We start from the raw sequence: 27,184 nt of genomic DNA, 5'->3' as shown, positions 1-27,184 counted from the left end.
CTCCGGCTCCGACCCGGGCGGCGATGGCTCTCCCCAACCAACCACTTTTCAGCTCATGCGTTATAAAGGATTTTTTTTTTTTGCCACGACGATAAAGTTTGAGCCGCCCCGTTGTTTTCCGCGGCAAATTAATCCCAAACTGACCGGTCGGAGCACGTAGCCATTTAATCCATCTGCTCACCAAATCCCCGCCCCAGTGTCCTTGGTCCGACTCAAACGGCACAAGATGGACCCATGGGCCGCGACGTCGATTTTCTAAGACGTTAACGTCAACCGGATCCCACGTGGTCGACTGAACCTTGTGAGGCTCTTTCTCTCTTCTGCCGAGTTAACACCTACGGGATCACTAGAGGGACGCGTACATGTGTGTATGTAGAGCTCGGCCATCTACAGCGTGGTGCGGGGTTTTTCAGGGTACGTTAGCTCCTGTCGGCCTTGGTACTGTCTGTGTCGTGTCGAGTGAGAGATGTGACACTGCAAAAAAAGTTGTCAACAAGCCACCGGGAAGGAAATTCCTGTACATTTTAATTCTCCCCCCCCCCCCCCCGCGCTCCGTACGGCTCAGCAGGTCCGTGCTTGGCACCCGGCCACCCGCCGCTTGCTGTGGGGTTTTCAGTTCCCACCGTGTGGCCACCCAAGCGGGCGCGGCAGCGTCCAACCAAAAGGACGGTGTTGTATTTGGGGAGGGCGGTGTATGTTAACTCGGTGGTTGCGCCGGGGTCTTTTTTTTTTTGCAGCGACTGCAGAGTTTATATACGGCAACAAGCTGGAAAAGCGCTGGAGCAGAACGGGGCGAGAGTCGTTACAATGTCATCAAACCTGCTCCTGACACACACACTTCTGGGAAAGACTCATTTCAGTAACAGATGTCTGACGTTTGGGGTTTTTGAAAGGGTCAGTTCATCTGAATCACAAGAACACCACTTAAAAAAATATACCATTAGCTTTATCTTGGCATGAAGACGTGACCCGTAAAATTCACTTTCAAGCAGCTCGAGGTTTTACAGACTTTAATTCTTTAAAGCCACTTTAGTTCTCTGTCGTATGAACGTTATTCATAGTCTGTTACATTAATTACTTCTTTTTTTTTTTCTGCGGTGCAAATTTATCTTTCAAAGACTTTGACTCCTGCGATTCCCAGTCGGCCATGTTCTGTGATTGTTTCTTTAATAATTAAGATTTCAACGCACGAGGATTTTTGGTTCCTTTTATTTGGAACAGTTGCGAAATAATAATAATCTCTAAATAATAATCACCCATGTCAAAGAAAAGTGAAACTAAAAGTGCCATTGATTTAGTCTGATGGAGATGTTTCTGCTTATGAACACGTTCGTTCTTCCCTGCGTCTCTATTGAGACATTGCCCCCCCCTCACCCCCTCCCTCCCTTCTGTCCCGGAGCTGTGCTCAAAATCCAGTTAGCCCGTCGCCATGTGGCCGCTGGTGCCCCTTGAGGTGAGGTGAGCCGAGAGGTCACTCTCTATAGAATCATGGAGCTGGTTGACAGACAAGCCTGTGACAGTGCCGGGCTCCGGGGGGGGGGGGGGGCGGGGGGGTAACATCTTCACCCCCGGTCTTAATGTCAACCCCTCTGCTGACCCAGCGCACTGCAAAAAAAAACCCCGTAACGTCCACGTTCAAGTAACTTTGATCACTGAGACTTGTTAAGTATCTTAAAGTGTCAACTCACCCTAGTGCGGTGGCATCGAGCCGTAACTTTTGTTTTGGAGGATAAAACAGTTTTCTATTTAATTAAATATACGTGAAAAAACCTTTTTAACTCCATTATTATGACTGATTAAGATATCTGCATGACAATCAAGTCACATCTTCTTCAATTAAGTGTGAGCGACGAGCCTGATTTCATTAAGTCGTCACCCTAATTTTTAACCTGGTTATTTCGGTTTCGCTCTTTTTGTTTTGTCGGTCGGCTTAATTTCACTCATTAGCATATAAATGTAAATGTCACCCAACAGGACGACGCTGGGTGAAGAAAGAACTGGGTGGCGTCCATACAAATTAAAAAGAAGTCCACATTTCCAGTTGCAAACATGAGCAGTGCATCCAAAATTTTAAAAAGGAGGTCAAAATTAAGACATCAAAGACATTAAGGTATGACCGTTAAAACAAGCAAATACATGCAAAGAGCAAAAAGCAAGAAGAATAACTTCAAGAATAACTTCAAGAATAAAAAAAACGGCTGAGGATTGACCCGTTATTGAAGCGACAGAGACACAAAAGACACAAGTGTCGTCAGCACCGACACGTTGGTTTTTTTTGCAGTGCGCTCGTGTCACGACCCCTCGTCACCCCACCTCACATCTGCCTGTGATGAGTTCATCTGGCAGGGGCGGGGGCGGGGGGGGCACCCCGAGCCCTGACAGCCTGACAATGGCCTTCTAAAGACTCTATTCCTCCGATGGGACGGGGGACGGGGGACCTCAAGGGGAAGACGTCTTCCTCTCGCATCCGTATTGAAATGACGAGATCACTTTCTTGGGATTCGACAGCCGTGGTTAATTTCGACAGAATGGAAGTTGAGACCGTGTCTGATTTCTAAGATTAGGACGGGGATGATGATGACTTTCCCCTCCCTCCCTCCCTCCCTCCCTCCCGACTTGGGAAGTGCGTCCAAAGTGAAGTGACTCGCTGACGGATCCGGAGTCCTCGCTCGCTCCTCTCTCCACTCAGTCACTTTGTCGTTTCCCTCTAAAGTGCCGTCAGCTCTGCGGAAGTGTTGGAGAGACCGCCAGTGACGGAGCGCATCATTAGGGTCCATTACCCGCTTCCAAACATACCTCCTGTCTTTACGCTGGAGTGTCTGAGAGTGGCCTCTCTGGGGGACACACTGTGTTCTTCTATATATATATATATATATATATACATATAATAATAAAAACTATCCATTTTAACAAGCGACATCATCTCAAAAATCACTTTCCTGTCCAAAAGTACGAAGCGATCCACGCGGTCTCATCAGGTCCACTTCACACGTGGCAGTAGACGACGGCACTTTGAGGCAGATTCTCTGGTGCAGACGAGAGGGATCGAACAAAGTGTTGCACCTGGAGAAGATGGAGGTTGTTCAGGATCACGTCCGGACTTCGGTGAATGTCTGAAAGCAGCTTCAGACCTGAGTGAGGGCTACAGATGCCGTCATCAGAGATTCAAAGGTGATTCTTCGGGGCGGAGCAGACTTAGGGAATTTAAAGGACTTGGAGGCAGCACAAGCGACGCATTAACAGTTTGGTTAATTCCCCTGAACCTTGACTTTTGCTCCCCCCCCCCGTCCGTGTGGTATTTCAGTACCAAGTGCAGATGTCATGGTGTTGGAGACTTTGTGCTGAGAATAAACGTCTCGTGGGACAAAGCCAATCTACTGCCACTTTGGCAATTCCATCAACTAGTGCAAAGGAAATACGCAAATGTGCAGCAATGATGTTGAATAACGTTTAAACAGCAGTTTAAACCATTCCCTCCTCAGTGGAGACATTTACACCAATGATCCGTCTGGGTTATATATCTCTGTATTAGTATGATTCTCACAGCATCTGATTCACACAGGAAGTGAGTGATAAAGTTGTATCCTTTGAAAACCCCTGCAGCAGGAGGCCTATGTTCTACGCTCTGCGCTCGCCTTTTCATCAAATCACGTGCAAACGACACCATTTGCTTTGGATTTGATGTCGCTCTCTCTAACACAAATCCAACGCTTCTCCGGTTCCCTCACAACCGTAACATCTTCTCTGTGTTTTCGTCGGCGGCGGCTGCTCAGACTTGTCGGTTGTGTCTCCTCCGGGCACTTTGCAGGTCTATTGAAATGCATCACGGACAACTAAACGGTACGCCTGTTGGAACTAAATGAAACGGTAAATAGGATGTGCGGCCCATTTGTAAAAGTGGAAAATAAAATTCCAGCAGGAGGAGGAGGAGGGGGGGGGGGGGGGGGGGGGGGGGGGGGGGGGGGGGGGGGGGGGGGGGGGGGGGGGGGGGGGGGGGGGGGGGGGGGGGGCCTTTCCCCAGACGACTGTGGCGCTTTCGGAGCCTCCTCCACTAAGGAGCCCTAAAGGTTAAAGTTCACCTCTCTATTGAGCCATCAGATGGAGGCGGGGGGGGGGGGGGGCGTGTCACCGGCCCATTGAGCCTCTGACAGCCAAAACCAATGCGCCGGCACATACGACGGGTTGGGGATTCTTATTGTGTCCATGCTGCACAAGCGAGACAACAGTCGACAATGTCATTATTGCGCTTCACTTCGTCCAGGTCTTTCTTTCTCTTCAATCCCTGTGTTGACATGTTTCCAAGGAGGCGGGGCCCTTGAGGCCGGCTCCACACTGTTACTCTTTTAAGACTTTAAGCACTTTCTAAGTCCTTTGTTTTTCCAGTCCAGAGTTCAACACGTTGCGAGTCTCTCCGGCGGCGGCGGCGGAACTTTCTACACTTATTTTTGGACCCTTTTTAATTTAAGGGGCCTGCTAACGGTCATTCACTCCCCTCCTCCTCCTCCTCCTCCTCCTCCTCTTCCTCCCGCTGTCGCTTTACCCAAACACAACACATCAAAGGACTGCTTTTTAGATTTTTGACTTTTCTCTACAGAGCCTCCTCCTCCGCGTCGACGCGGTCGGACGTTTTTTGGAGCCAAACTCGGTCAATAGACCCGCGAACTTGGCCGCCTTCAACGGCGAGTCCTTCGGTGGGGGTGGGGGGGTCTGGCCCTTCTCTCTGCTTCCGCCTTCTCCGGGGGTCTAATTAGATGGTAGCGCAGATCCGGGCCACTGCTCCGCTCCGACACCGGCCATAAATCCTGGTAGCTGGTTCTGACAGGGCTATTTTGCAAAAAAAGGGGCGAAGACGGACGGTTCGGGCCCATAAAGGGGCAGCGGCAGCTTCCTGTGTTTTCTCAGACAACCGCCACACTGCGGACGAAAAAAAACAATAACTGGATGTACCAATAGCGTGAGGTTACGCCGCTGTCTTCCGTGGCTATGTCCCGAGATATTTGGAACACAAACTCCTCTCTCCTTTCAATGCAAAGACCGCGTGCGTCGGTCAAATGTCTCCACACTTTTTGCAGTGTAAAAACTCCCCGGCCCATTCCCATGGCTTGTGCCCCTCGCGCCGGTCCGCGGCCAAAGCCGTAAAACCTTTAAAGCCTTGTATGACTCTAATGTAAGCTCCTTAATAATTTAATTCTGTTTGGAATCTGGCACGATCGGAATGGACGGGGATTATGTCGTTTGGGCGCTAATGCCGCGGGTCGCGCGGGGGTCGGCCGGTGCACCGCGGTTCAAGATAGAAAGAGGCGAGTGGCTCGCTTACGGAGGGAAAACAATTAAATGTTGAATGTGTCACTCAGCGTCTTGAAATAACCTTTTAACGACCAATTCGGTGCGAGTGCGTGTCCTCGGTTTGTGAAGCCGGAAACAAAAGTGGCGGCAAAAAGTCCCACGTTGAACACAATTCCCCACCAGTCACAGCTAAAGGATAATGGATAAGTGATCATGTTAAAAACAACTTGAGGGTCAAAATTCGGTGAACTGACTCGGCGTGTTTTTATATATTTCTTCAATGATTCATCTGCAAATGGAACGTCTTGTTGACAGTCTCACTTGGAAGTAAATCGAGGCGAGCTGGTATCGTTGTAGTACTTATTGCGAAGGCTTTTCCTGAAGTTGAAGGACCACGCGTCCCGCCGCCGACGGGCTCGCCCGAGTCACGTCCCGCCGAGCCGAGACCCAGAGCTGCGATTTTTCTTTTTCCGTGCCGAGGTTCTGGATGTCTACCTGACGGGAGAAAGCACTTCGTCGGAGCAACAAGACCTTATGAAAGCAAGGGGAGAAACGTCGGCGGAGGGACTTTCCCCTGCTTCCCACGACAATCTTCTTAAGAAGAAGTGGAGACGTAAATAAAACCATAACTCTGTCCACAGAATCTCTTTCTGTCTTCTGTTGGTGGTCTTGGCGTCGCCAGAACGGCCCGCTCGTCTTTTCACCACCTTTCAGCTCGGCTCTTTGTGCGTCGCAGGGTTCGGTTTTTCCTTTTTTTCCCTGCCTTCTTCTACGCCCTCCCCTCCCCTCCTCTCCTCTCCGGGGCACAAGGCGTCACTCATCTGCTCATGAGAGCAGCCATTGACTCCGGTTTGACTCTGAGAGAGGGGGGGGGGGCGCTGGGGTAGACGGGGCGGAGCCATTTTTTGCCGGGGCGCCTCCAGAGCGTGGCAGGCTGGTCCCGTGTTACCACGCAACTGCGGGGAGCACACACAGGCATAATATTTACACTGTTAAATTATTTTCCGCGTGTGCCTCCAAGAGAGAGAGAGAGTGAAGGAGCGAATATCGGAGGAGGAGGAGGAGGAGGAGGAGGAGAAACCTACAAATGTATACGTTGTGCGAACGGCTGGCCCGTGACCAGAAAACACGTGGGGGTCAAAGGGTCAAAGGGTCAAAGGTCTGTGAAAACACCGGGCCGCAGGTGATGTGAGAGAAGGCGGCCTCCTTGTCGACACCACTCTCTCCCCGTCTTTAGTAGTTGCGACCCCTGCTCAGAGGAGTTCACCCCGGGCGCCCGTCTCGACGCGGCGGCGTGGCGTGTTTCCACTTAAGGTGGTCGTCGGGGGGTGGGGGGGGCCCCCGGGGGGCGACGGCCCAGCGATGCGCGGCAGAGGGTTTCTCCGCTCCTCGCCTCTCCAGCCTCCGAACCTGTCAACTTAGTATCCGTCTGCTGCCTCCGTCCAGCCGCGCCTGGTTCGAATTACCACGCACAGTGGAACCAATTTCAGAGGTGTTAGAAAAAGAAAAAGAAAAGATAGACGGAGAAGAAGAACTCCTGCCTCACTGCAGACGGAGAGAAGAGACTGAACTCTCGCTCCTGGAAATAATCCTACATGAAAAAGGTTCTTCATCATATCATATATGGTTTGAGGCTTTCTGATTGACTCAATGTGATCGATAATCACCAAATTTCTCTTGGATATCCAACAGGAAATCCTATAAATTATGCAATGACGTTATCTGACAATTTAGCGTTTTCCCAATCGAAGCGCGTTGTAAGGAAAAGGCCTAACGTGACCGAATGTGCTTGATGTGACTTGATTATAGAATTTGAGGTGTTTATGACCGAAACCCCATATCTGAGAGACATTTGGTGATTATTGATCGCCGCATTGGCACGTTCATTTGCTTTCCGCCTGTAAATCATATCCTGAGTCAGCACCGTGCTCCTCATCACGGCTGCTCCCTGAGGCTCATTTCTCCCTTTTTAATTTCCGCTGCTGTGTTTCCACAATGTCAAAAAAAAAATATTGTTTTCCACTCATCGTGTCTGTTCCGCACTCGCAATTAATGGGAAAAAAATGCTAAAAAGGAAGCTCCGGTTGGCGTTTGATATGTTTGTTCAAAGGCGGCACGCTCCTGTTTGCCACGCCGCCCGCTCTTGTGATGTTTCGTTATCAAAGGAAGGAATAGATCTGAGGCCGGGGAGGAACGGCTTCCTCCGGACACGGCGTCTTGTTACAAACAGAAGGGATATATTTATCATATCACACCTTCACCGCAGCTTCATTAATGCATCTTGCCGCCTCCAGTCGTCACGACAGATGATGAATCCCCACAATCTCAGATGTGTTGTATGACGACAGAGACTCACTCGTCTCCCCTCTGTGTGCCCCCCCCCCCCCCCCCCCCCCCCAGCTGAGACACCAGCAGTGGAGTCTGGTGATGGAGAGCGCCGTGCCGTCGGACCGGGGGAACTACACCTGCGTGGTGCACAACAAGTACGGCACCATCACCCACACCTACCAGCTGGACGTCCTAGGTAAACGCCCCCCCCCCCCCCCCCCCCCCGCCCCGCTTCTGTGTAAACAACGAATAAAATTAACATTTTCAACAGTGTCAAAGTTGTTAATGGGGACATTTCTCTCCCTCTCTCTCAGAGCGCTCGCCCCACAGGCCCATCCTCCAAGCGGGCCTGCCGGCCAATCAGACGGTGGTGCTGGGCAGCGACGTGGAGTTCCACTGTAAGGTCTACAGCGACGCCCAGCCGCACATCCAGTGGCTGAAGCACATCGAGGTCAACGGCAGCCGCTACGGCCCCGACGGCGTGCCCTACGTCAACATCCTGAAGGTGGGTGTGCCGCTGCTCGTCGACGCCCCCCCCCCCCCCCCCCCCCCCCCTCGGCTCTGATGCGCGCATTTGACGTGCGCATTTCCTGGAGCGCTGCGCCGTCGTCATGGGAAGGAGAAGGCCTCACCTGCAGCTCACACACACACACACACACACACACACACACACGTTACAGTTATTAACCAAATGATATTATGTGTATATTAAATGAAATGCATTCTCTTGTGTCAGGAGCCACAAGGAGACAGTTTCCCTGCAAAAGTTTTTTTCATCTTGCTCATTATCAATAATCCCTTACATGAAGCTGAGAGCAAACAAGATGATCCGATCGGGTTCCATACACCTGATGAGAACTTTAGTTTCAATTATTAGACATGTTAAAGCGGCCGATCTCTTGTGATGCTAAATACAAAACACGCAGAAACAGAAGAAACGACATCTCCCTGATAAATGCGTCACATTTGAGGTCATGCACGTGAACATGGACGATGCCACACGTGCAACACTATGGTCCATATTTAATGTTTGTGCATCCTGTTGCTTGTTGGCACGTTATCGCTCTAGAATCCAAGAGTGTCGCGTGCGGCTTCACCCGCTCCTGCAGGTATCCCCTGCGCGTGACTCCCCGACACACGCGTGTCCCAGACGTGACGTTTGACTGACGCGCCGATGCTGCGTCTTGTTACACTTGGGAAGGAAAAAAAAGAGGAATCCTCAAGTGCTCCCTTGTGAGAGCGAGCGAGCGAGCGAGAGAGAGAGAGAGGGAAAGGTTAAGTACACGCTTGTGGGCAAGTCGTCAGAAAAACGAGCTTTCTCTGCTACTGTGAAAGAGAGACTCCTGGAGGTCGCGTCGCCTCCCCCAGACGGCGTTGGTGTTCAAGAATAGAGAAGAAAGCATTCCTTCGCCCAGAGAGGACAACACCCTAAACCCACCGCGAGGCGTGCGCCGCGTACATTTTGACTGAAGACAGGAAGACTCCAAATGGAAGAAGAAAAAACAGAGAAGGCCCTTATGCTTTCTCATTTGGCCTCTTGAGAGAGCGAGCGGGCGAGCGAGAGAGAGAGAGAGAGAGAGAGAGCGAGGGAATAAAAACATCTGGTTTGGACTAAGTTAACTGCTGTGGTGGCGGCAACGCAGGGAGAGAGAGACGGGCTCTGTTAACCGCCGCTGCCGTCAGATGTGCCGCGTCGCGTGGTTTGGAGGAGGAGGAGGAGGAGAGGGAAGAGACGGAAGAGGCACCCAAAAAAGCCATGGAAAAAATGAGTGGAGTAACACAAGGAAGGGCAAAGTCAGCAGAGAGAGAGAGAGAGAGAGAGAGAGAGAGGTGGGTGAAGATGGAGGGCGAGAGACGGGGGGGAGAGAGAGAGAGAGAGAGAGAGAGAGAGGTGGGTGAAGAAGGAGGGCGAGAGACGGGGGGGAGAGAGAGAGAGAGAGAGAGGTGGGTGAAGATGGAGGGCGAGAGACGGGGGAGAGAGAGAGAGAGAGAGAGGTGGGTGAAGATGGAGGGCGAGAGACGGGGGGGAGAGAGAGAGAGAGAGAGGTGGGTGAAGATGGAGGGCGAGAGACAGGGGAGAGAGAGAGAGGTGGGTGAAGATGGAGGGCGAGAGACGGGGGGAGAGAGAGAGAGAGAGAGTGGTGGGTGAAGATGGAGGGCGAGAGACGGGGAGAGAGAGAGAGAGAGAGAGAGAGTGGTAGGTGAAGATGAGGGCGAGAGACGGGGGAGAGAGAGAGAGAGAGGTGGGTGAAGATGAGGGCGAGAGACGGGGGGAGAGAGAGAGAGAGGTGGGTGAAGATGGAGGGCGAGAGACGGGGGGAGAGAGAGAGAGAGAGAGAGGTGGGTGAAGATGGAGGGCGAGAGACGGGGGAGAGAGAGAGGCTACAGAGACAAAGAGACAAGAACGAGTGACACTGAAGAGAAAGGGAAAAAAAAAGACATTCTCAGACACGGAATCTGAAACATTGTCAGCTTGATGGATTTTGGGGTTTTTCAAATGTTTCTGTCAACTCGTCAGTGACGCGGAAAAACAAAACGACATCGAGACGCAACATCGACGACGAGGAGTTATTTACAGCAGACGAGATTGGTTTTTTTTAATCTCACGAGGACACGGGATGCCCCCCCCCCCCCCCCCCCCCCCCCAGCTTCTCAATTGATGACTTTCCGAAACTTTGGTCCTGAAGCATTTATTTGGAAAGAGAGAATTATTTTACCCGCTAATTCAAATTGGCAGTTTAGGAAGTAGGATTATGGTTTCACAAGGATTTGTTCCTGTTTTGCGACAAGTTGCGAGAGAGAAAAACGATGCAACATTATTAAAAAAAAAACCTCCACATCTTACAGAAACGGATGAAATGATGTTTATTCACTTAAACATTGTCGCTATACTCTCACATCTGCGCAGCAAACAGTCAAGCGCCGGTATCTGTAACGCTTACTGGTTTAATTTCTTTATGTATTTAACCGATCGAAACAGTCGTGAAACCTTTGCGTGAATAAGCATTGGTGATAAAAGTGACATTACAGCGTTCCGTCATATCTGTGTCTATGCTCAAGTACGTGATCCCGCACTCCGGCAGAAGGCCCGATTGACATGTAAACGTGTTGAAACCTTTCCCGACCCGTCTGACAGGGAAGGGGAAAAAAAGGAGTAAAGAGGAGGAGAGAGAGAGAGAGAGACAGAGAGGGGGCGAGCGAGCCCGTCGGCCCATAACCGCGGCTCCACGCTCTATTTTCAACTACCACATAATTGAAACAGTATTCACTGAGATCTACTGTATATGTGCCTGTGTCTGTCTCTCTGGCCCCACCGCAGTCCAGTCAGTCTCCTGGCAACACCGCACGTGGGGCACATATAGGAGTTAAATACAGGGGGGGGGAGGGGGGGGGTGGGGGGGTCAGGCAAGATCTTTAAAAGATTTTTTTTTTATTTTCTTGCAGAAACACTCTTTTGATGCCTAGAAAAAAATGTCACCATGAGCGACTCGCCCCGGCGCGGGGAGGAGGGGGTGGGGGGGTTTGTCATGGAGCCGAGGCCTGCATGTTCATTAAGCAAACGTAAAACATGATATGTTTTCCCCTTTACGTGCTTTGCCCATTAAATTATTCATCAGCAGCTTTCACGAGCGGTGTGTGTGTGTGTGTGTGTGTGTGTGTGTGTGTGTGTGTGTGTGTGTGTGTGTGTGTGTGTGTGTGTGTGTGTGTGTGTGTGTGTGTGTGTGTGTGTGTGTGTGTGTGTGTGTGTGTGTGTGTGTGTGTGTGTGTGTGTGTTAGCGTGATAGTGTGTTAATGCACGCAGCGCACACACTTTGGGATGATTGACATGTATACCCCAGTGTCTTTAATATACCAATAGACAGCTCGTGTTCCTGCAAGTATGCAATGTGTGTGTGTGTGTGTGTGTGTGTGTGTGTGTGTGTGTGTGATCTTGAAGTTGTCATGCTGAAATGCTCTTAATCTCACAGTCTGCCACACCTGAGCCGTGTCGGCGTTCTTGTCCGTCACTTTCCATGTTGAAAAAAATTCTAAAATTACAAACCTGTTTTTAAAAGCAAGCCTGTTACAAGTAAGGGTTTCGTCTTTCATGTTATAAATCAATGCATTTATTCACGTTCATGTCCCATGTTTGACGGGTGATAACGGTGAGACCCCTCCGATACATGTAGCGAGAGGCTACTAGCTTAGCCTAGCGTAAAGTCTGTGAGCTAGGGAAAGCATGGGCTAGTTAGCCTGACTTTCTCTAAAATGAGTTAAACATACACCTACAAGCACCTCTAAAATTCCCTAATGAACGACTTTTATACTATTTTTTTTATTTTGTACTCAAATAGTAATGTAAAAACAACAAAAACATGTTATTAAGCTAAGCTAATTGCCCAACGGCTCTAGCTAGCTCTATATTTGGAGGTATCGATCATCTAACTCTCAGTGACAAAAAGGAAAAGGAGTTGAGTCCAGAAAAAGAAAGATGGAAGGAAAGAATATAGAAGAATATATTAGAAGAAGAAGAGTGTTTTATCATAGTTTATTATATATATATATAACTATATATATATTCAATAATCGGAGAGTTTACTTAGCGGAGATGTAAGGCATGGTTGAAATTGTTAATTCAGTTTTATAAACCTTGTGTACCCATCACTGGAGAAAGGTACAATGTTTTGTGTTTTACACAGTAAAATCTGAACATTATAAACTAAGTGAAAGCAGAACCAATGGCAGAGCTGTTGGCCACTGTGTATCATGACAAAAGTATAAATCATTTTTGATGATCCCTGCTTTTTTTCTCCAGGTTTGCATATATATAACACAGTCTGTGGTGTACATGTGTTTGTTGCATAGGCCTCACTGTGCCTCTTAATTTTCCCCTTCACAGAGTGTGGTCAGTAGAGACACTGAGGCCCACAGTAAGTTGAAACTGTCCAACGTGACAGAGCGAGATGCTGGGAAGTACTGGTGTCGCGCCTCCAACTTTGTAGGCAAGTCAGAAAACGCTTTCTGGCTCAAGGTGCACACATCAGGTAAATCCTGAGCGCAGACCGCCAACCACACTTTTGATCCTCTGCTGCGTCTCGTCCTCTCTGCAGGGGCTCCTCTTGGTTATGGGTTTCATTGGCTTACTGGCTCTTTAAAAAGACAAACAAACACACAATTTGTTCTTCCAGGTTCTCCGTTTAAATGCTCAGTGGATACCGTCTACATTCAACACCCAGTGCCACTTTGTCTTCCTTTCCAATCAATATCACACCTTTAATTACGGCCATGACTTCAGAAGCCTCGCTCTCCAACAAACCCCCTCTACACACAAACACATAAAAATCCACATAAAACCTCCCACCAACCCAACCTCACAGCACACACACACACACACACACACACACACACACACACAGACGGGCTTTTACATGAAAGCTTGCAGCAGGACTCTGATTCATGACTGGGGTCTTGATGTCACTGTTCCTTATTAAAGCCTGGTGAATGAGAGTCCCCCACCTCAACCGCCTACCAAGCCACATCAGATACTGGGTTTGAAACTGACTCCCCCGCTGATCATCACACCAACTGTGAAAAAGCCACAATTGCACCAGTGGTCTTTTTGTTTTATATAATTCCTTGAAACCATAGAGAATCTTTATGGTATCTATAATCTTTAGAAAATCATAAGAAGATATATGGCTTTAAGCAATTATGTACAAATAAAAAAGCAGTGGACCCAGAATAGATCCTTGCGGCACCCCTAGACGAAAAGTAAGAACAACATCCTGAATTCCACAATTGAAGCCCGAGAAGATTAGAACATAATAATATTATTGCATCAAAGGATTTTGAGGGCTCAGAAAGTGTCTCACTGTCAACATGGTTTCTGCAGACAAGGAATTGCGGTGGAAGGATCTGCTTTGCTTTGGCGTCAGGTAAACTTTGCACTGGTTCAATTTAAATGCGCAGGCGCTCATGCAAACTTTGCCTTGGTCAAAAGAAACCTGCAACGTCTCCCTCTTATCAAGTCATGTTCGTCTGTCGCTGAGCCTAAACCCAAGTATAACATGTTAAAGGTACATATGTTAAGACTCTAGTCGGTTCAAAGTTCAAGGACAGTCGTAAGTTTCTTGATGAGGGGATGCTTTTGCAGTTTTCAGTCACAGATTTCGCAGGTTGCCCGTGGCCTTGGGTTGAACCAACCAGCTTCTTTCCCGGCGTGGTGACGGTGCTGCTTGGGTGTTTTCAGGTGTTGGTGGTGGTGGTGGTGATGCTGTCAGCGGAAGAAAAAAAAGAACAGCACTGCTGAACCCATTTCAAATCCTCAGTCCTGTCCTGTCCTCCAGGGTGTATTTGGTGTTTCCTCTTAAGAAGCTTTGGGCTCATGATATCTCTTCTTTCTCCATCTCTCTCTCCATCTTATACCTCTCTCATCCCCCACAGACGGCCGGTATTAACACTACAGATAAGGAGCTAGAGGTTCTCTTCTTGACCAATGTGTCCTTTGAGGATGCGGGCGAGTACACTTGCCTGGCAGGGAACTCTATCGGCTATGCTTACCACTCTGCTTGGCTGACGGTGCTTCCAGGTATATTCCTCTTCTCTCCACGGATCTCCCGACTCTCGCCGTCCATCTGTACCATGTTGAACAACTGCCACTTATTTTTGTTTTCTCAAGAGCACAACACTCGACATTCATCTTCCGAACCTAATCGTCACACCGTACATTACTGTAAACTGCCATGTGTTGACATGGCTTTGAGGGTGTCGCAATTGTGTCATCCTCCCCCTCTTTGATTTAACAAATCGAACATCCAATGCGGCCTCCATTTTTTAATCGGAGCAGACTCCGCTGAAATGTCTCAAGGCTGCGAGGCAATTCAGAGACGTCTTTCTATTTACTGGAATCCGTTTAGGTGAAATGTGCTACTGAGAAAAGCCATTCTTCTTTTTGCGTAATTTTCAATGTGCATATTTTAACCGACATTCAATGTGCCACGGCCTCCTCCTCCTCCTCCCGAAGCAGTGAGTCCAGAGAAGGAGGACTACTACGTGGACATCCTCATCTACGTGACGGGCTGCGTGCTCTTCATCCTGGCCGTGGTCATCGTCGTCCTCTGCCGCATGAGGATGACCACGCAGAAGACGCTGCCCACGCCGCCCGTGCAGAAGCTCTCAAAGTTCCCGCTCAAGAGACAGGTAACAGAAAGTAGATACAAGATTCGAACACCCCTTTTTGTCCCCCCCCCCACCCCTTCTCTTTCCTCTCTCTCTCGCTGTCTGCTCAGTTTGGTCAAATCCGGAGAAGAAGAAGAAACTGCACCTTTAATCCCCGAGGTTCTTTCCACATAGATCGTCATCGTGTCGGCAAATTCAGTCGTGACGTTGCGGGGTCTTTGAATTTCAGGAACACCTTCTTTTATTGTATTTTCCAGAGATCTATTCAACGGAGTCAAATCTCTGGGGAACATTTTTTAAATGTTCCTGAAAAGTTCAGACATGTATCGAGAAACAGCTTTGGTAAAATCCTTTTTGTGCATCAGATGCTGTTTGGCTCTCTTTCCTCCTCACCAAAGCAAATAAAACTGCAGCGTACAGTTTATTGAGATCATTTAGAAATATGACCCACACCAGTCGGGAAGTGAGTAAGAGTATATTACCTCGGGGGGGAGGATTTGGTTGTGATGAGTCGTGGAAAAATAGTGTCATATTTCTGCATCAGTGACGAGCATCCTGCAACAGAGTTCATGTTTTTTAGTATCTGCCACTTGGACTTGTACTAAGAAAAGCATGAATAAATACTGATGGTTATTATCGTGCGCCCGTCCGTCCCGTTGTCACGGTGACGCAGCGCAGACGCTGGAAGGCGCGTCGCGGCGGCGACATGTGTTCACATTTATCTTGGAGCAGATTCAGCCCGGGGGGGCGGGGGGGGGGGGGGGGGGGGGGGGGTATTTATGCCCTTCCTGCGACTGTCAGTGTTAGTTTTACATTTCACTCTCTGCGTAACACACACTCGTCCCCTCCACCGTTTGGGGAGGAACACGAAGTGCAGCAGCTGCCGTCAGTCCGATGTGAACCTCAGTCCGGTCGACAGTCGAGGTTCAGACAGCACGCAGGCCGAGACGGGACCAAACTCAAGAATTCAAGGGAAATAGTTGTGAAGAGAAATTTGCCGGCCTCCTTGGAGAGAGTGAAATGAGACACGTCCGCGTGCTGAACGCGAAGCTGCAACCAGCGGTCGGTCCGTTTATCTTAGCCAGAGTCACAGGAAACCGTCTGGCTCGGTGGAGCGCCAGCCGGCGACTTTCTACACCTCGCTGCTACTCAGCACGCCGCCTCTCATTGGTTTGGACTGTTTAAAAGTTTGAACTGGTCCTGCTGAATATTTACTTCGTGGAGTCGGGCGTGAGCGCGAGCTGCGCGTCTGACCTTCGGGTTCGAGGATGCAAATGAGTCTATTTCACAGATTCCTGTGAGGAGGTTTCATAGGGACTGAGCCAATGACACGTGGTCTGCTCAGTGAAGTGTGCACACTGAGTCAGACTGGGTTTAGTTCGAGTTCTTAAGAGACTGCTTTGTGTCGATCTAGAAGTGTGGCAGCTAAACGTTCCGTGCGTAGTGTAAGACGTGGTTATGATTCGATAACAGATCCAAATCTGGCCGATCATCCATAGACGTGATGCTTTATCTGAAAGGTGCATTTAGACAAAGACAGAGATTTGACTTCATGTGGTGAGCATTGTGTCTTAAGGGGAAAAAAAGCATCGTCTTGACGTGTCCAAGGAGGGAAGAGAGGTTTTCTAAAGGCCTCGGCTCGAGCACCTAATAAAGTGGCCCCTCACTTTCTCCGTCCCTCCCTCGTTTCTTTTTGGGGTTTTCACGCGAGAGTCGCGACCTCGACTCTGGAAATGTGAACGTCTAAAAGTGCAGGATGATGAGTTTGTCATTACGGGTCCTGCTGCTGCCCCGCCCTGCTGTCGCCCCCGCCGTGTGTGTGTGTGTGTGTGTGTGTGTGTGTGTGTGTGTGTGTGTGTGTGTGTGTGTGTGTGTGTGTGTGTGTGCGTGTGCGTGCGCGTGCGTGTGCGTGCGTGCGTGTGTGCGTGTGTGCGTGTGTGTGTGTGTGTGTGTGTGTGTGTGTGTGTGTGCGTGTGCGTGCGTGCGTGCGTGCGTGTGCGCGCGGGACACAGCTGCTGTGTGGCTTCTCTGCGCGAGCCCCCGAATTTTTCCGAGTTTCATAATTGAAGGGTTCGTTGCTCCATGAAATGCACGGAGCTGCACTTTTAGAAGAAAAAAAACACTGTTGCTTGAAAGTCGTACAACTCGTTTCTTGGGAAAAACATCACACGTGACTTTGGGAGCTGAAGTTCTTAAGCTGGGGAAGTGTATGTTGTCTGATGAGTCCCCGTCCCGGCGGGTTGTGTCAGGTAGAAGTTTGATCTTTCGAGAGACGCTCTAACCGCGGCCTCTGGATCGGTTCTATTTCTGCTGCCTTCACATACACATGCTCTTATAAGGCGGCGCAGGGGAAGATCTTATTGCATTTCTTCTGTAATCTCCGCTTCGTTTCTGCAAAGCTAATCTCCCGCTTCTCTCCTTTCTCTTTCATAACTCAGAGTAAATCTCCCATGAACCTCTTGGCATGTGTTCCGTCAGATATTACTTTTCATGCCTCTGAAATTTGTCGGGGCAATTTCTCTCTCTCTCTCTATTTTTGGAGAGGGGGTGTTGTTTTGTTTTGTTGTTTTCATTTTCCATCATCACAGCGCTTTTCTTACCCCCCCCCCTCGAGTTGGGAAGTTGAGGAGGGAAGAGTCTGGTAAGTGGACGTGTTTGTTTCAGGACCCCACTTGAGGTCGGGGGCCGAGCCGGCGGACATCTTGACACAAACAGATCCATCAAGAAGCCGAGGGGGGGGCCTTCAGCTCGCACTCAGACAAACTGTGTGAGAACGCGGTGCCGGCGGGCTCCCGGTGGCAGGAAGGCCACTGATGGATACGGACGTCCGTCCCCAACCCCTCGCCGCTCGCCCGCCTCCGCATCCTGCTCCGTCCGTCTTTGTTGCCTCCCGCTCGCAGCCACGGGGCCGGCAGTTTGTAAAAGTCACCGCTGTGATGTTTGCAGTTTTTTTTCAGTCCTCTCTGTGCAAACAACAGCTTGAACGCGTGCAGCGTCTCGCATGAACATAGTTTTGATTTTATTCCATATCAGATGTCTTTTCTTATCAATTACACTTTTTTTTTTCAAATAGCTAAACGATTGGAAAATGCCCTTTTTGGAATTTCCAAACAGATGAATATATTTTCTTTATTCTTTTCTTGATGAAACTCTCTTGACAACACAAAAAAGCTCATGTTCTAACTCAAAGCTCAAGATCAAGGCGAGAACACGGATGAAAGTCATTCGCTGTAGTTTCTGTTGGGTCAAAGGTCACTGTCAGGGCCTTTCTCTTTCCTCCCTCCGTCGCCCCCGTCCACACACACATCACCTCGTTCCCTTTCGGAGTCTATAACAAGTTTGTCTTTTGCACCCAAGCAGGTTTCCTTGGATTCCAACTCCTCCATGAACTCCAACACGCCGCTGGTGAGGATCGCCCGCCTGTCGTCCAGCGACGGGCCGATGCTGGCCAACGTGTCGGAGCTGGAGCTGCCGTCCGACCCCAAGTGGGAGTTTCCCCGAACGCGGTGAGAAAAGAGCGAAGAATTAGTTCTCCCGGGAACATGAAGTGTGTGTGTTCAGAATTGACTGACACTGTGCGGTCGTCCTTGCACCGTGATGTGCCGCGTGAACACCTTCCACCATCAATACATCACGGTCGCCATGACGACTGCCTTTTGTGCTCGTCGCAGTTGGCAAGCGACTTCAAATTTCAACTTTCTGAAATGGCCGTGCTCTGGTTTCAGACTCACTCTGGGCAAACCTCTGGGCGAGGGCTGCTTCGGTCAGGTGGTGATGGCCGAGGCCATCGGCATCGACAAGGAGAAGCCCAACAAGCCGCTGGACGTGGCCGTGAAAATGCTGAAAGGTCAGTGAGGAGAGCGAGGAGTGACTGCGTGACCTCGGCAGTGACGCCGAAGGTTTACTTGTACGAGGGGAAATCGGGAGCGTTGATCCTCTTCCACTTCCTTGATTGTCCTGACTTGGTTTTGTTCTCTCTTTCTGTTCTGTCCGCAGACGACGCCACGGATAAAGATTTGTCCGACCTGGTGTCAGAGATGGAGATGATGAAGATGATCGGGAAACACAAAAACATTATCAACCTTCTGGGAGCGTGCACGCAGGACGGTGAGGCCGCGCTGCTCACAAAAAAAAAGAATTAAAAAAAGATAATCCCTTCGGTAACTGAACCCGAGTCTTGATAGCGACGCTGTGCTTTTGCGTTCCAGGTCCCCTGTACGTCCTGGTGGAGTACGCCTCTAAAGGCAACCTGAGGGAGTACCTGCGGGCGCGGCGGCCGCCGGGCATGGACTACTCCTTCGACACGTGCAAGATCCCGGACGAGCAGCTCACCTTCAAAGACCTGGTGTCCTGCGCCTACCAGGTCGCCCGAGGCATGGAGTACCTGGCCTCGCAGAAGGTGAGCCGCTGCCACTACCACTTCCTGTTTACTGTCTATACATCCTGTTTGCTGTCTTTACATCCTGTTTACTGTCTTTACATCCTGTTTACTGTCTATACATCCTGTTTACTGTCTTTACATCCTGGTTACTGTCTTTACATCCTGTTTACTGTCTATACATCCTGTTTACTGTCAATACATCCTGTTTACTGTCTATACATCCTGTTTACTGTCTATACATCCTGTTTACTGTCTATACATCCTGTTTACTGTCAATACATCCTGTTTACTGTCTATACATCCTGTTTACTGTCTATACATCCTGTTTGCTGTCTTTACATCCTGTTTACTGTCTTTACATCCTGTTTACTGTCTATACATCCTGGTTACTGTCTTTACATCCTGGTTACTGTCTTTACATCCTGTTTACTGTCTATACATCCTGTTTACTGTCTATACATCCTGTTTACTGTCTATACATCCTGTTTACTGTCTATACATCCTGTTTAATGTCTATACATCCTGTTTACTGTCTATACATCCTGTTTACTATATGGCCAACCATCCTCGCTGCTTTCACTTCCCACTTGTCCCGATTGAAATAAAAAGACGAGGAAGATCTTCCATCATTACGAAGCTGTAGACAGTCTTAGCGTTTCTCAACTTTCTCAAAGAAAATCCGGAACTTAGCCTCTTTTTTTTCCGGGCCTATTAGATACAGCCAACAAACTTTGAGTTCAATACAGTAAATATCATTATACTTGATTTTGAATCACTCTTTACAGCGTTTAAATGAATGTTAAGTGTCGGGACTCCTCATCTCAAATCCTTTAAAAAAAAAAAAAATCCCTTGATCCAAATGTAATGACTTTTTTGATCTATCTTTGATTATGTTTATCGTGAAAATCCGTCCAAAACTTTTTGATTAATCCTGCTAACAAAAAAATATACAAACAAAACCGATCACACAAGCTCCTCGGCGGAAAAATACGATGTCGTGTTTGAAGTTAAGGTGAATATTTGTGTTAAAGTTAGAGGAGGGTGAAGTGAAAGTTATCGGCCTTCATCTGCTTCTGAGAGTGTGTGTGTGTGTGTGTGTGTGTGTGTGTGTGCGTGTGTGTGTGTGTGTTTGATGCATCTGCTCTTCTTCTTCTCCCCCCTCAGTGTATCCACAGAGACCTGGCGGCCAGAAACGTCCTGGTGACGGAGGACAACGTGATGAAGATCGCGGACTTCGGTCTCGCCAGAGACGTGCACAATATAGACTACTACAAAAAGACCACGAACGTGAGTCCTCCCCTCATCACGGTCAGACGAGCAGAACGGGGCTGAGCTGTGTCTCCCGGCGTCACGTCAGAGAAGGAACGCGCGTCATGACGACTGTTCGAGATTCTTCTGGGCTACGAAATAGAATAATGTGATAGAAATTGACCAAACATCGTCCGTCACGATAAACGAAACACCCCAGAGGAATGCTTAAATACATTTTGATGTCTGTAATGAATCATTGACAGATGTGTGTCACTGTGTAAATGGTTCCTGTCACGGGACCGTGGCGCTGAAGTTCAGCTCCAGGCCCGTCCAGGCTGCGGCGTGGACCCGCTGTTTGACAGGAGGAGCTCCTTCTGACCGCCGCTCTCCCTCTTGTCGTTGCAGGGTCGTCTGCCCGTGAAGTGGATGGCTCCGGAGGCGCTGTTCGACCGGGTCTACACGCACCAGAGCGACGTGTGAGTTTTGCACGAAAGCCAAAAGCGCCACATGCCGACGGCCCACTGGCGCGGGAGCCGCTGTGCGACCCGGCGAGGGATTTCCAGGGACGGGGGGCGGGGGGTTGTTGAAACATCCACGACTGAGGGCGTTGTGTGCGTGTGAATATGGAATCGCCGCGTTTCCCCTCTCTGAATTAGTTCTCGCTGTCACCGCCGCTCTCTCTCTCTCTCTCTCTCTCTCTCTCTCTCTCTCTCTCTCTCTCTCTCTCTCTCTCTCGATTAATCCCGGGCCCCTCGTGTAATCGGCGGCTCCGCATTCCTCGCCGCGTTCGCTCTCTTTAATCTCCGCGACGCGACATCACAGAGAGACGGGGGGCGGGGCGGGGGGGGGGGGGACCAGCGTTGGCTGCTCCGTCAGCGGCCACATCCGACCTGCCCCCCCCCCCCCCCCCTCGAACAGAAGGAGACGAGAGGGGCGGCGAAGGGAACGCACCTTGCACGACCCCTTGGATCGCCGCCGCGTCGGCTGGGGATCAGGAGGGGGAAGGCGAGTCGAGGCGAGAAGGTCATAAAGTCAGTCTGTCTTGTGGTGCAGTAGCTGCCCCCCCCACCTGCCCCCCCACCCCCCAGCGCAGCCGTCCAAGCCAAATACGCGACCTTGTCAACACTGGATCACTGGTGTGATTACCCTCGCCTGGGAACGGGCCGAGAGGAGAATCAGCCCCAGCTCTGTTATTTCAGCAGGTCTGGATTACAGAGTCAATCCTCCCGCCAAAGCCCCTCCCCCCTCCCTCGCTCGCTCCCCCCCCCCCTCCCTCATACAGTAGTCGCTCGACGGCCAGTTTACTCTCGCAGCCCCCCGAGGGGACTCTGACTTCTGACCTCTGATGGTTTTTTTTCAAGGAATAGATTACGCTCAGACAGACGGGGAGGGGCTGGGGGGGCGGGGGGGGACCACCACTATAAACACATTAAGACACATCTGACACACGCAAGAGGACAAGTGAAGTTCGTCATCGTTTCAGATGATCAGATCCTCAGACAGTGGGGATTTCCCCTCGATTTTTGGGGAATCGGGGGAATCGAACCCCAGCCGTCTGCACAAAGCTCAGCGGCGTAACCCGCTGATTCATGCGAGTCACGTGAAGCTCTTCTGCGAGGTTCATGAGCGCCAGCCGGACGCGTGATTACAAGATTACTCTTTGTGGCTGATTCCGATCCGGTCCCATCCGTCTCGCGCACGGTGCACAGTCCAAACCTCACGGACTCAAAGGTCACAGCGCTCCTTGACCTTCATTCTGCGTCTGCCCCCTCGGTGTTCACACCTTCATCACCTCCTCCTGTCTCGGAGCCTGTCAGCCTGTGAGTCTCCATCCTCGACGGCGTGCGGTGAATATTAAAAAAAAGTGTGTGGCTCTTCCTCCTGCCTCCTGCTCCGACCCCTGCGACCCCTGCGACCCCTGCGACCCCTGCGACCCGATGTCTGTTTCCGTGTCCTGATCACACCTGTGACGATCATGAGCTCCTGACTCTTGTGCTCAACCTACATCTTCCGCCTTTAGCTGCTAATTCCCTGTTTGATGTTTGATGTCTCTCTTTCACCGCACTCCCCCTCTCTCTCTCTCTCCCTCTCTCTCTCCCTCTTTCTTTGTCGCTGTGTTTGGACGGCGGACTAACTGGCCCCCGGGACAGTAGCGCCTGTTTTTTTTGTCCACCCTCTGGACCAGAGCGTGAATGATCAGATTAGTCTTCGCTTGGAGCGGCGAGAGGAGGAGGAGGAGGAGGAGGAAGAGGAGGGGGAGGAGGAAGAGGAGGGGGAGGAGGAAGAGGAGGGGGAAGAGGAGGGGGAGGAGGGGGAGGAGGAGGAGGAAGAGGAGGAGGAGGAGGAGGAGGAGGAAGAGGAGGAGGAGGAGGAGGAGGAAGAGGAAGAGGAAGAGGAGGAGTAGGAGGAAGAGGAAGAGGAGGAGGAGGAGGAGCCATAGGAAGAGGAGGAGGAAGAGGAGGAGGAGGAGGAAGAGGAGGGGGAAGAGGAGGGGGAGGAGGAGGGCGTCCGATTCTGATTCACCGGATGAAACAATAGTACACTGGGTTAATAGACTGGCCCCATTATCTGATTACCTCCCCTCATTTTTTCTGAAAACCTTTAAGTTATAATGCGGCGGGGTTTCATCACGAGAGCCCGTTGCCGCAGAGAGAGAGAGAGAGGAAGCGAGCTGATGGCTCGGTTCAGAGCGGCAGCTGGACTGTAACCGTAGATACAGTTTAATACGTTGGTTGTTTTTTTTTCCCCCATTCAATGTTTTGTTCTCGCTTTGGGGGCACGCATGTGTGTGTGTGTTTGTGTGTGTGTGTGTGTGTGTGTGTGTGTTCCGGAAACAGTGCCCCATGCCAGATGCATTAAGGGGCCACCTACACGCAAAAATTCATTCTACATTCTCATGATGATGAATTCTAAGATGGTAAAACATTTCTGCGAAACCAGACGTTTGAGCCGAGCCATAAAAAGTGTGTCGTATGAGAGTCGTACACACAGTAATAGAAATGCCATGAGATTCCTTTTGACCTCCAATTTGTATTCAAGGTTTACTCTGTGTGTGTGTGTCCAGGTGGTCCTACGGTGTGTTGCTGTGGGAGATCTTCACCCTGGGAGGTTCGCCGTACCCGGGCATCCCCGTGGAAGAACTCTTCAAGCTGCTGAAGGAGGGACATCGGATGGACAAACCCGCCAACTGCACCCATGAGCTGTAGGTGTTCTCCTCAGCTCGTTCACAGACGAGCTTTTCCCTCCGCATCCGACAAAGAACATGGACCAGAGCTGCTACTGAAATCTAACGGTGTGTGTGTGTGTGTGTGTGTGTGTGTGTTCCAGGTACATGATCATGAGGGAGTGCTGGCACGCCGTGCCCTCGCAGAGGCCGACCTTCAGGCAGCTGGTAGAAGATCACGACCGGGTTCTGTCGATGACGTCCACCGACGTAAGTGTCCTCGCTCGGCTGCCGCTCGCCGACGGGAGAAAACACGAACGGGCCCGTCTCTTGATTTCACCTCGGCCGACTGTAACAACGCGTCACCTGACCAGAAAGGACATTTTCTAAAGGCTGAGCGCTTTTTTTAAAATCAATCAGACAGTTATTAGAGTTTCATCTCGCCCAGTGAGAAGCGAAATGGAATCTGTGTGTCGTGTTCGGCCAGGAGTCGGGACAGAAATCGATGGTTCGGGATTTAATTGGACTTCCTCGGCTGCCGTGGTACATCGGAGTCGATAGATTAAACCTCAGCCGCATTCTTTGGAAATAAGAAAAATAGTTTTTGGAGATGTAGTTACTGCAACACACAGTCAAATGCGTCTTTGTGTTGGTCAAGATCAATACTTTTGTAAGGGATTTGATACATATTTTACCTTTATATAATATATAACATGATTTAACTGATCGACCAACACACGGACACGAGATGGGAATTTAAAAAAACATATGTTTTAAAGGTGAAAATTGAATTTTGCTTCCACAAATGAAAAATAATGAACAGACAGATGGCAAAAATCCCACAAAAACAGGCCTTATTCATAGCACATAACCCTATATCATATAAAAAACAATATTCCCAATGTCAGACCAATACAAAATGATGTCTGAAACGATTGAATCGCCATGAAAGTCTGCGTCAATGTCAATGAAGATGCTGTCAGTGATGAACCGGTGAAAGCACATCACTGTTTTTGCCTAATTCTGTGACCGCAGCACAGCGGCTATGTGACAGTGACAGCCGCAGTCTAACCCCGGGCCTCTCCTCCGACAGGAGTACCTGGACCTGTCGGTGCCCTTCGAGCAGTACTCGCCCACCTGCCAGGACTCCAACAGCACCTGCTCCTCCGGCGACGACTCGGTGTTCGCCCACGACCCGCTGCCCGACGAGCCCTGTCTGCCCAAGCAGCCGCCCGCCGCCGGGGCGGCCCGGACGTAGAGGGCCGAGCGGCGGCGGGACGTTGACCTCCGCTCGCAGCGCGGGACCAATAATCACCTCAAGATATGGAAATATGAAAAGAAAAGAAAACACTCAGCATGCAATACTTGGGATTCCAAATCCTCCTCCTCCTCCTCCTCCTCAAGCGACTCTTTTAAACATTGAAGGATTATTCTTTTTCTTTTTCTTTTTTTTTGCCGTTGAACCGCGATTGTGTTCCTTGTTTTTTTTTTTTTGGTATTTTTTTTCGGGGAAATGAAATATATATTTTTGTACTCGGGCCAGTCTTTTTGTTACGGACAATCTGTGGGGGTGAAACCATTCCGTGCCTACTCGGGACAAAAAAACAGAAAGGATATAAGAGGAGGGGAATGAAGGGAACTTTTGTTGTGGCGACCCGGACGGCGAGGACCTCCCCCCCCCCCCCCCCCCCCCCCCCCCCCCAAAACAAAAGACAAGATACCAGCAAGAAAACCTTCTGTCAACTGTCACAGAAGGGATTGTACAGTATGAGAGCGTATACACGTGAAATTATTCACCCATCACGTCACATTTTAGCCGTTTCTGGTGATAATCATGGAACAAGGTTTGTGTCCGGGCCGCTCAGTGATGAGGTCCCGTGAGGTCCGGAGGGTGTGTTTTTTATGTATCTAGAAGAAGAAGAAAAAGGATTTATTGTAAATTATATAAATGCAAATATGTATCATATTGCTGTCCACAGCCATGTGCTTAAAAGACAAAACATTCATTTTTTTTTCGTTCTTTTCCTCTAAAGTGTTGTTTTAGGATGGAAAGCGTTGCGATCTTGAAGACACTGTCATGAACGTGCAAAACATTTGAATGGTTTTTAAGTGATACAGAGGAAAAAAAAAAAAAGGTTTATTTGAATAATTAACGTGTATATTTGTAAAGATATTTATAGACTTAACATGTGGTTCTTAAAGTACGAAAGGTCTAGTTTAGGGTTTTGTAGTACTGTAACGCAGAGATTTTTATTTCTTTTCTTTTTTTTGTAACTTATTTTACAACAAAACTGCGACGTTATTTTTCACAACTTGCAGACTCCTCTAGTTTTTGGGTTTTTTTCATCCATCTTTTTGTTTGTTCGTTTACAGTTTTTGAGAAATAAGAATGTATGACAGACAGGTGATTTCTTTTGAGAGCCCGAGTCGGACTGAAGGCTCCCGCTGACAGAGGAGCTGGATGTTTCCCGCTCAGCTCCGATTCTGGGTTTTTTTGTTTTTTTGTTTTCTTTTAAAGTTGACGTTTGCAATATCAAAGCAACGATTAACTCTTGCTGGGCAAGAAATAGCAGCGCTTGGAGAGACGTGCACCCGAGAGGCCTTTTGGTACGACTGAGGTACTCAGAGACGTATCGAACAACAATGAACAACTGTGAATCGTGAAGCCTTCAGAGAAGCTCAGCGGGGGGAAGAAAGCCCCGCGGCCGATAATATTTCCACAATCCAGCTATAAGACGGATTTGCAGCCAATTTATTCACTTCCGCAACATTTTGTTTGTGTAAAATCGACGTCCCATCGCTTAAAAACACCCAGAACCCACAATGCAACGCTCCCCCTACTGGAGACGAGGGTTACTGCAACACCACAAAAGAAAAGCAGATATGATAAATGACGAATCAACTAAAACATTGAGTGTAAGAGAAGTCGGTTAGCAAACGCAAAAATTACGCAATGAACTACATTTCCCAGAATGCTTTTCAGGGCCGCTACAAGGGAACTTTCTTAAACCGGTGGCGTTCAGAGAAGTGAATGTTGCATTTTTGTACTTTTTGCAGCTGCAATGCTAGAGAGCAGAAACGAAGCTTAAAGCGTCTAAAAGAGGAGCCCTCGCTTCTCGATTCTGAGATGGCGTTTACCACGTATAGACACGAATAAATTGAAAACGCCGGCGTTAAAGCAAACATAGATGGACTTTGTTTTTTCTTTCTCCTCGAGGTTTTTCTGAAGGCTTCAAACTCTTTAGTTAGTGACAGAAAAGGTCAGTGGTTAGTGACACTCATGGGCTCAGAGGCAGAAACGTGAAGCTGTTACGTCCGTATGTGCTCGAGTGTTCATTAAAAAAAAAAAAACACAACAACAACAACAACAACAACCACAACAACCACAACAACCTGCCCAGGCGCTTGAGATTTTATCGCTGCTCCATAGTATTAATACTGAAATGAAGGCACGCCGTGTGATCTGTACGTTGCACAGCAAAAAGAAAAATATATCGACAGTTTATATACATATATATATATATATATATATATATATTATATATCAGTGTGTTAAAGGAGACTCTAAAGTCTGTGGTGGATGCTTCCTCGAGTGTATTTTGTTGAGAAAAAAAAAG

The 27,184-nt window shown here is 49.3% G+C and overlaps 1 protein-coding gene across 9 annotated transcripts in view; it reads left to right on the top strand.

The window, feature by feature from the left end:
• Window positions 1–26,973, top strand: part of fgfr3 (fibroblast growth factor receptor 3) — an 81,448-nt gene extending 54,475 nt beyond the window's left edge. For 3 of the 9 annotated variants that reach the window (XM_035610366.2, XM_035610361.2, XM_035610362.2), the window contains exons 6-18: window positions 7,687–7,810; window positions 7,929–8,119; window positions 14,038–14,182; window positions 14,618–14,799; window positions 18,133–18,278; window positions 18,498–18,619; window positions 18,769–18,879; window positions 18,981–19,171; window positions 20,318–20,440; window positions 20,810–20,880; window positions 23,469–23,606; window positions 23,732–23,837; window positions 24,661–26,973. In XM_035610366.2, coding sequence (XP_035466259.1) covers window positions 7,687–7,810; window positions 7,929–8,119; window positions 14,038–14,182; window positions 14,618–14,799; window positions 18,133–18,278; window positions 18,498–18,619; window positions 18,769–18,879; window positions 18,981–19,171; window positions 20,318–20,440; window positions 20,810–20,880; window positions 23,469–23,606; window positions 23,732–23,837; window positions 24,661–24,825 — 1,815 coding nt within the window. In that variant the 3' untranslated portion in view covers window positions 24,826–26,973. Of the gene's footprint in view, window positions 1–7,686; window positions 7,811–7,928; window positions 8,120–12,493; window positions 12,639–14,037; window positions 14,183–14,617; window positions 14,800–18,129; window positions 18,279–18,497; window positions 18,620–18,768; window positions 18,880–18,980; window positions 19,172–20,317; window positions 20,441–20,809; window positions 20,881–23,468; window positions 23,607–23,731; window positions 23,838–24,660 lie in introns of all 9 variants that reach the window. The other 6 variants (XM_035610368.2, XM_035610363.2, XM_035610364.2 and 3 more) reach the window with 5 other exon arrangements.
• Window positions 26,974–27,184: the final 211 nt, after the last annotated feature.

Source organism: Scophthalmus maximus, chromosome 15, assembly GCF_022379125.1.
Source record: "Scophthalmus maximus strain ysfricsl-2021 chromosome 15, ASM2237912v1, whole genome shotgun sequence".
Taxonomy (NCBI): domain Eukaryota; kingdom Metazoa; phylum Chordata; class Actinopteri; order Pleuronectiformes; family Scophthalmidae; genus Scophthalmus; species Scophthalmus maximus.
This window is presented reverse-complemented; position numbering and strand designations above follow the sequence as displayed.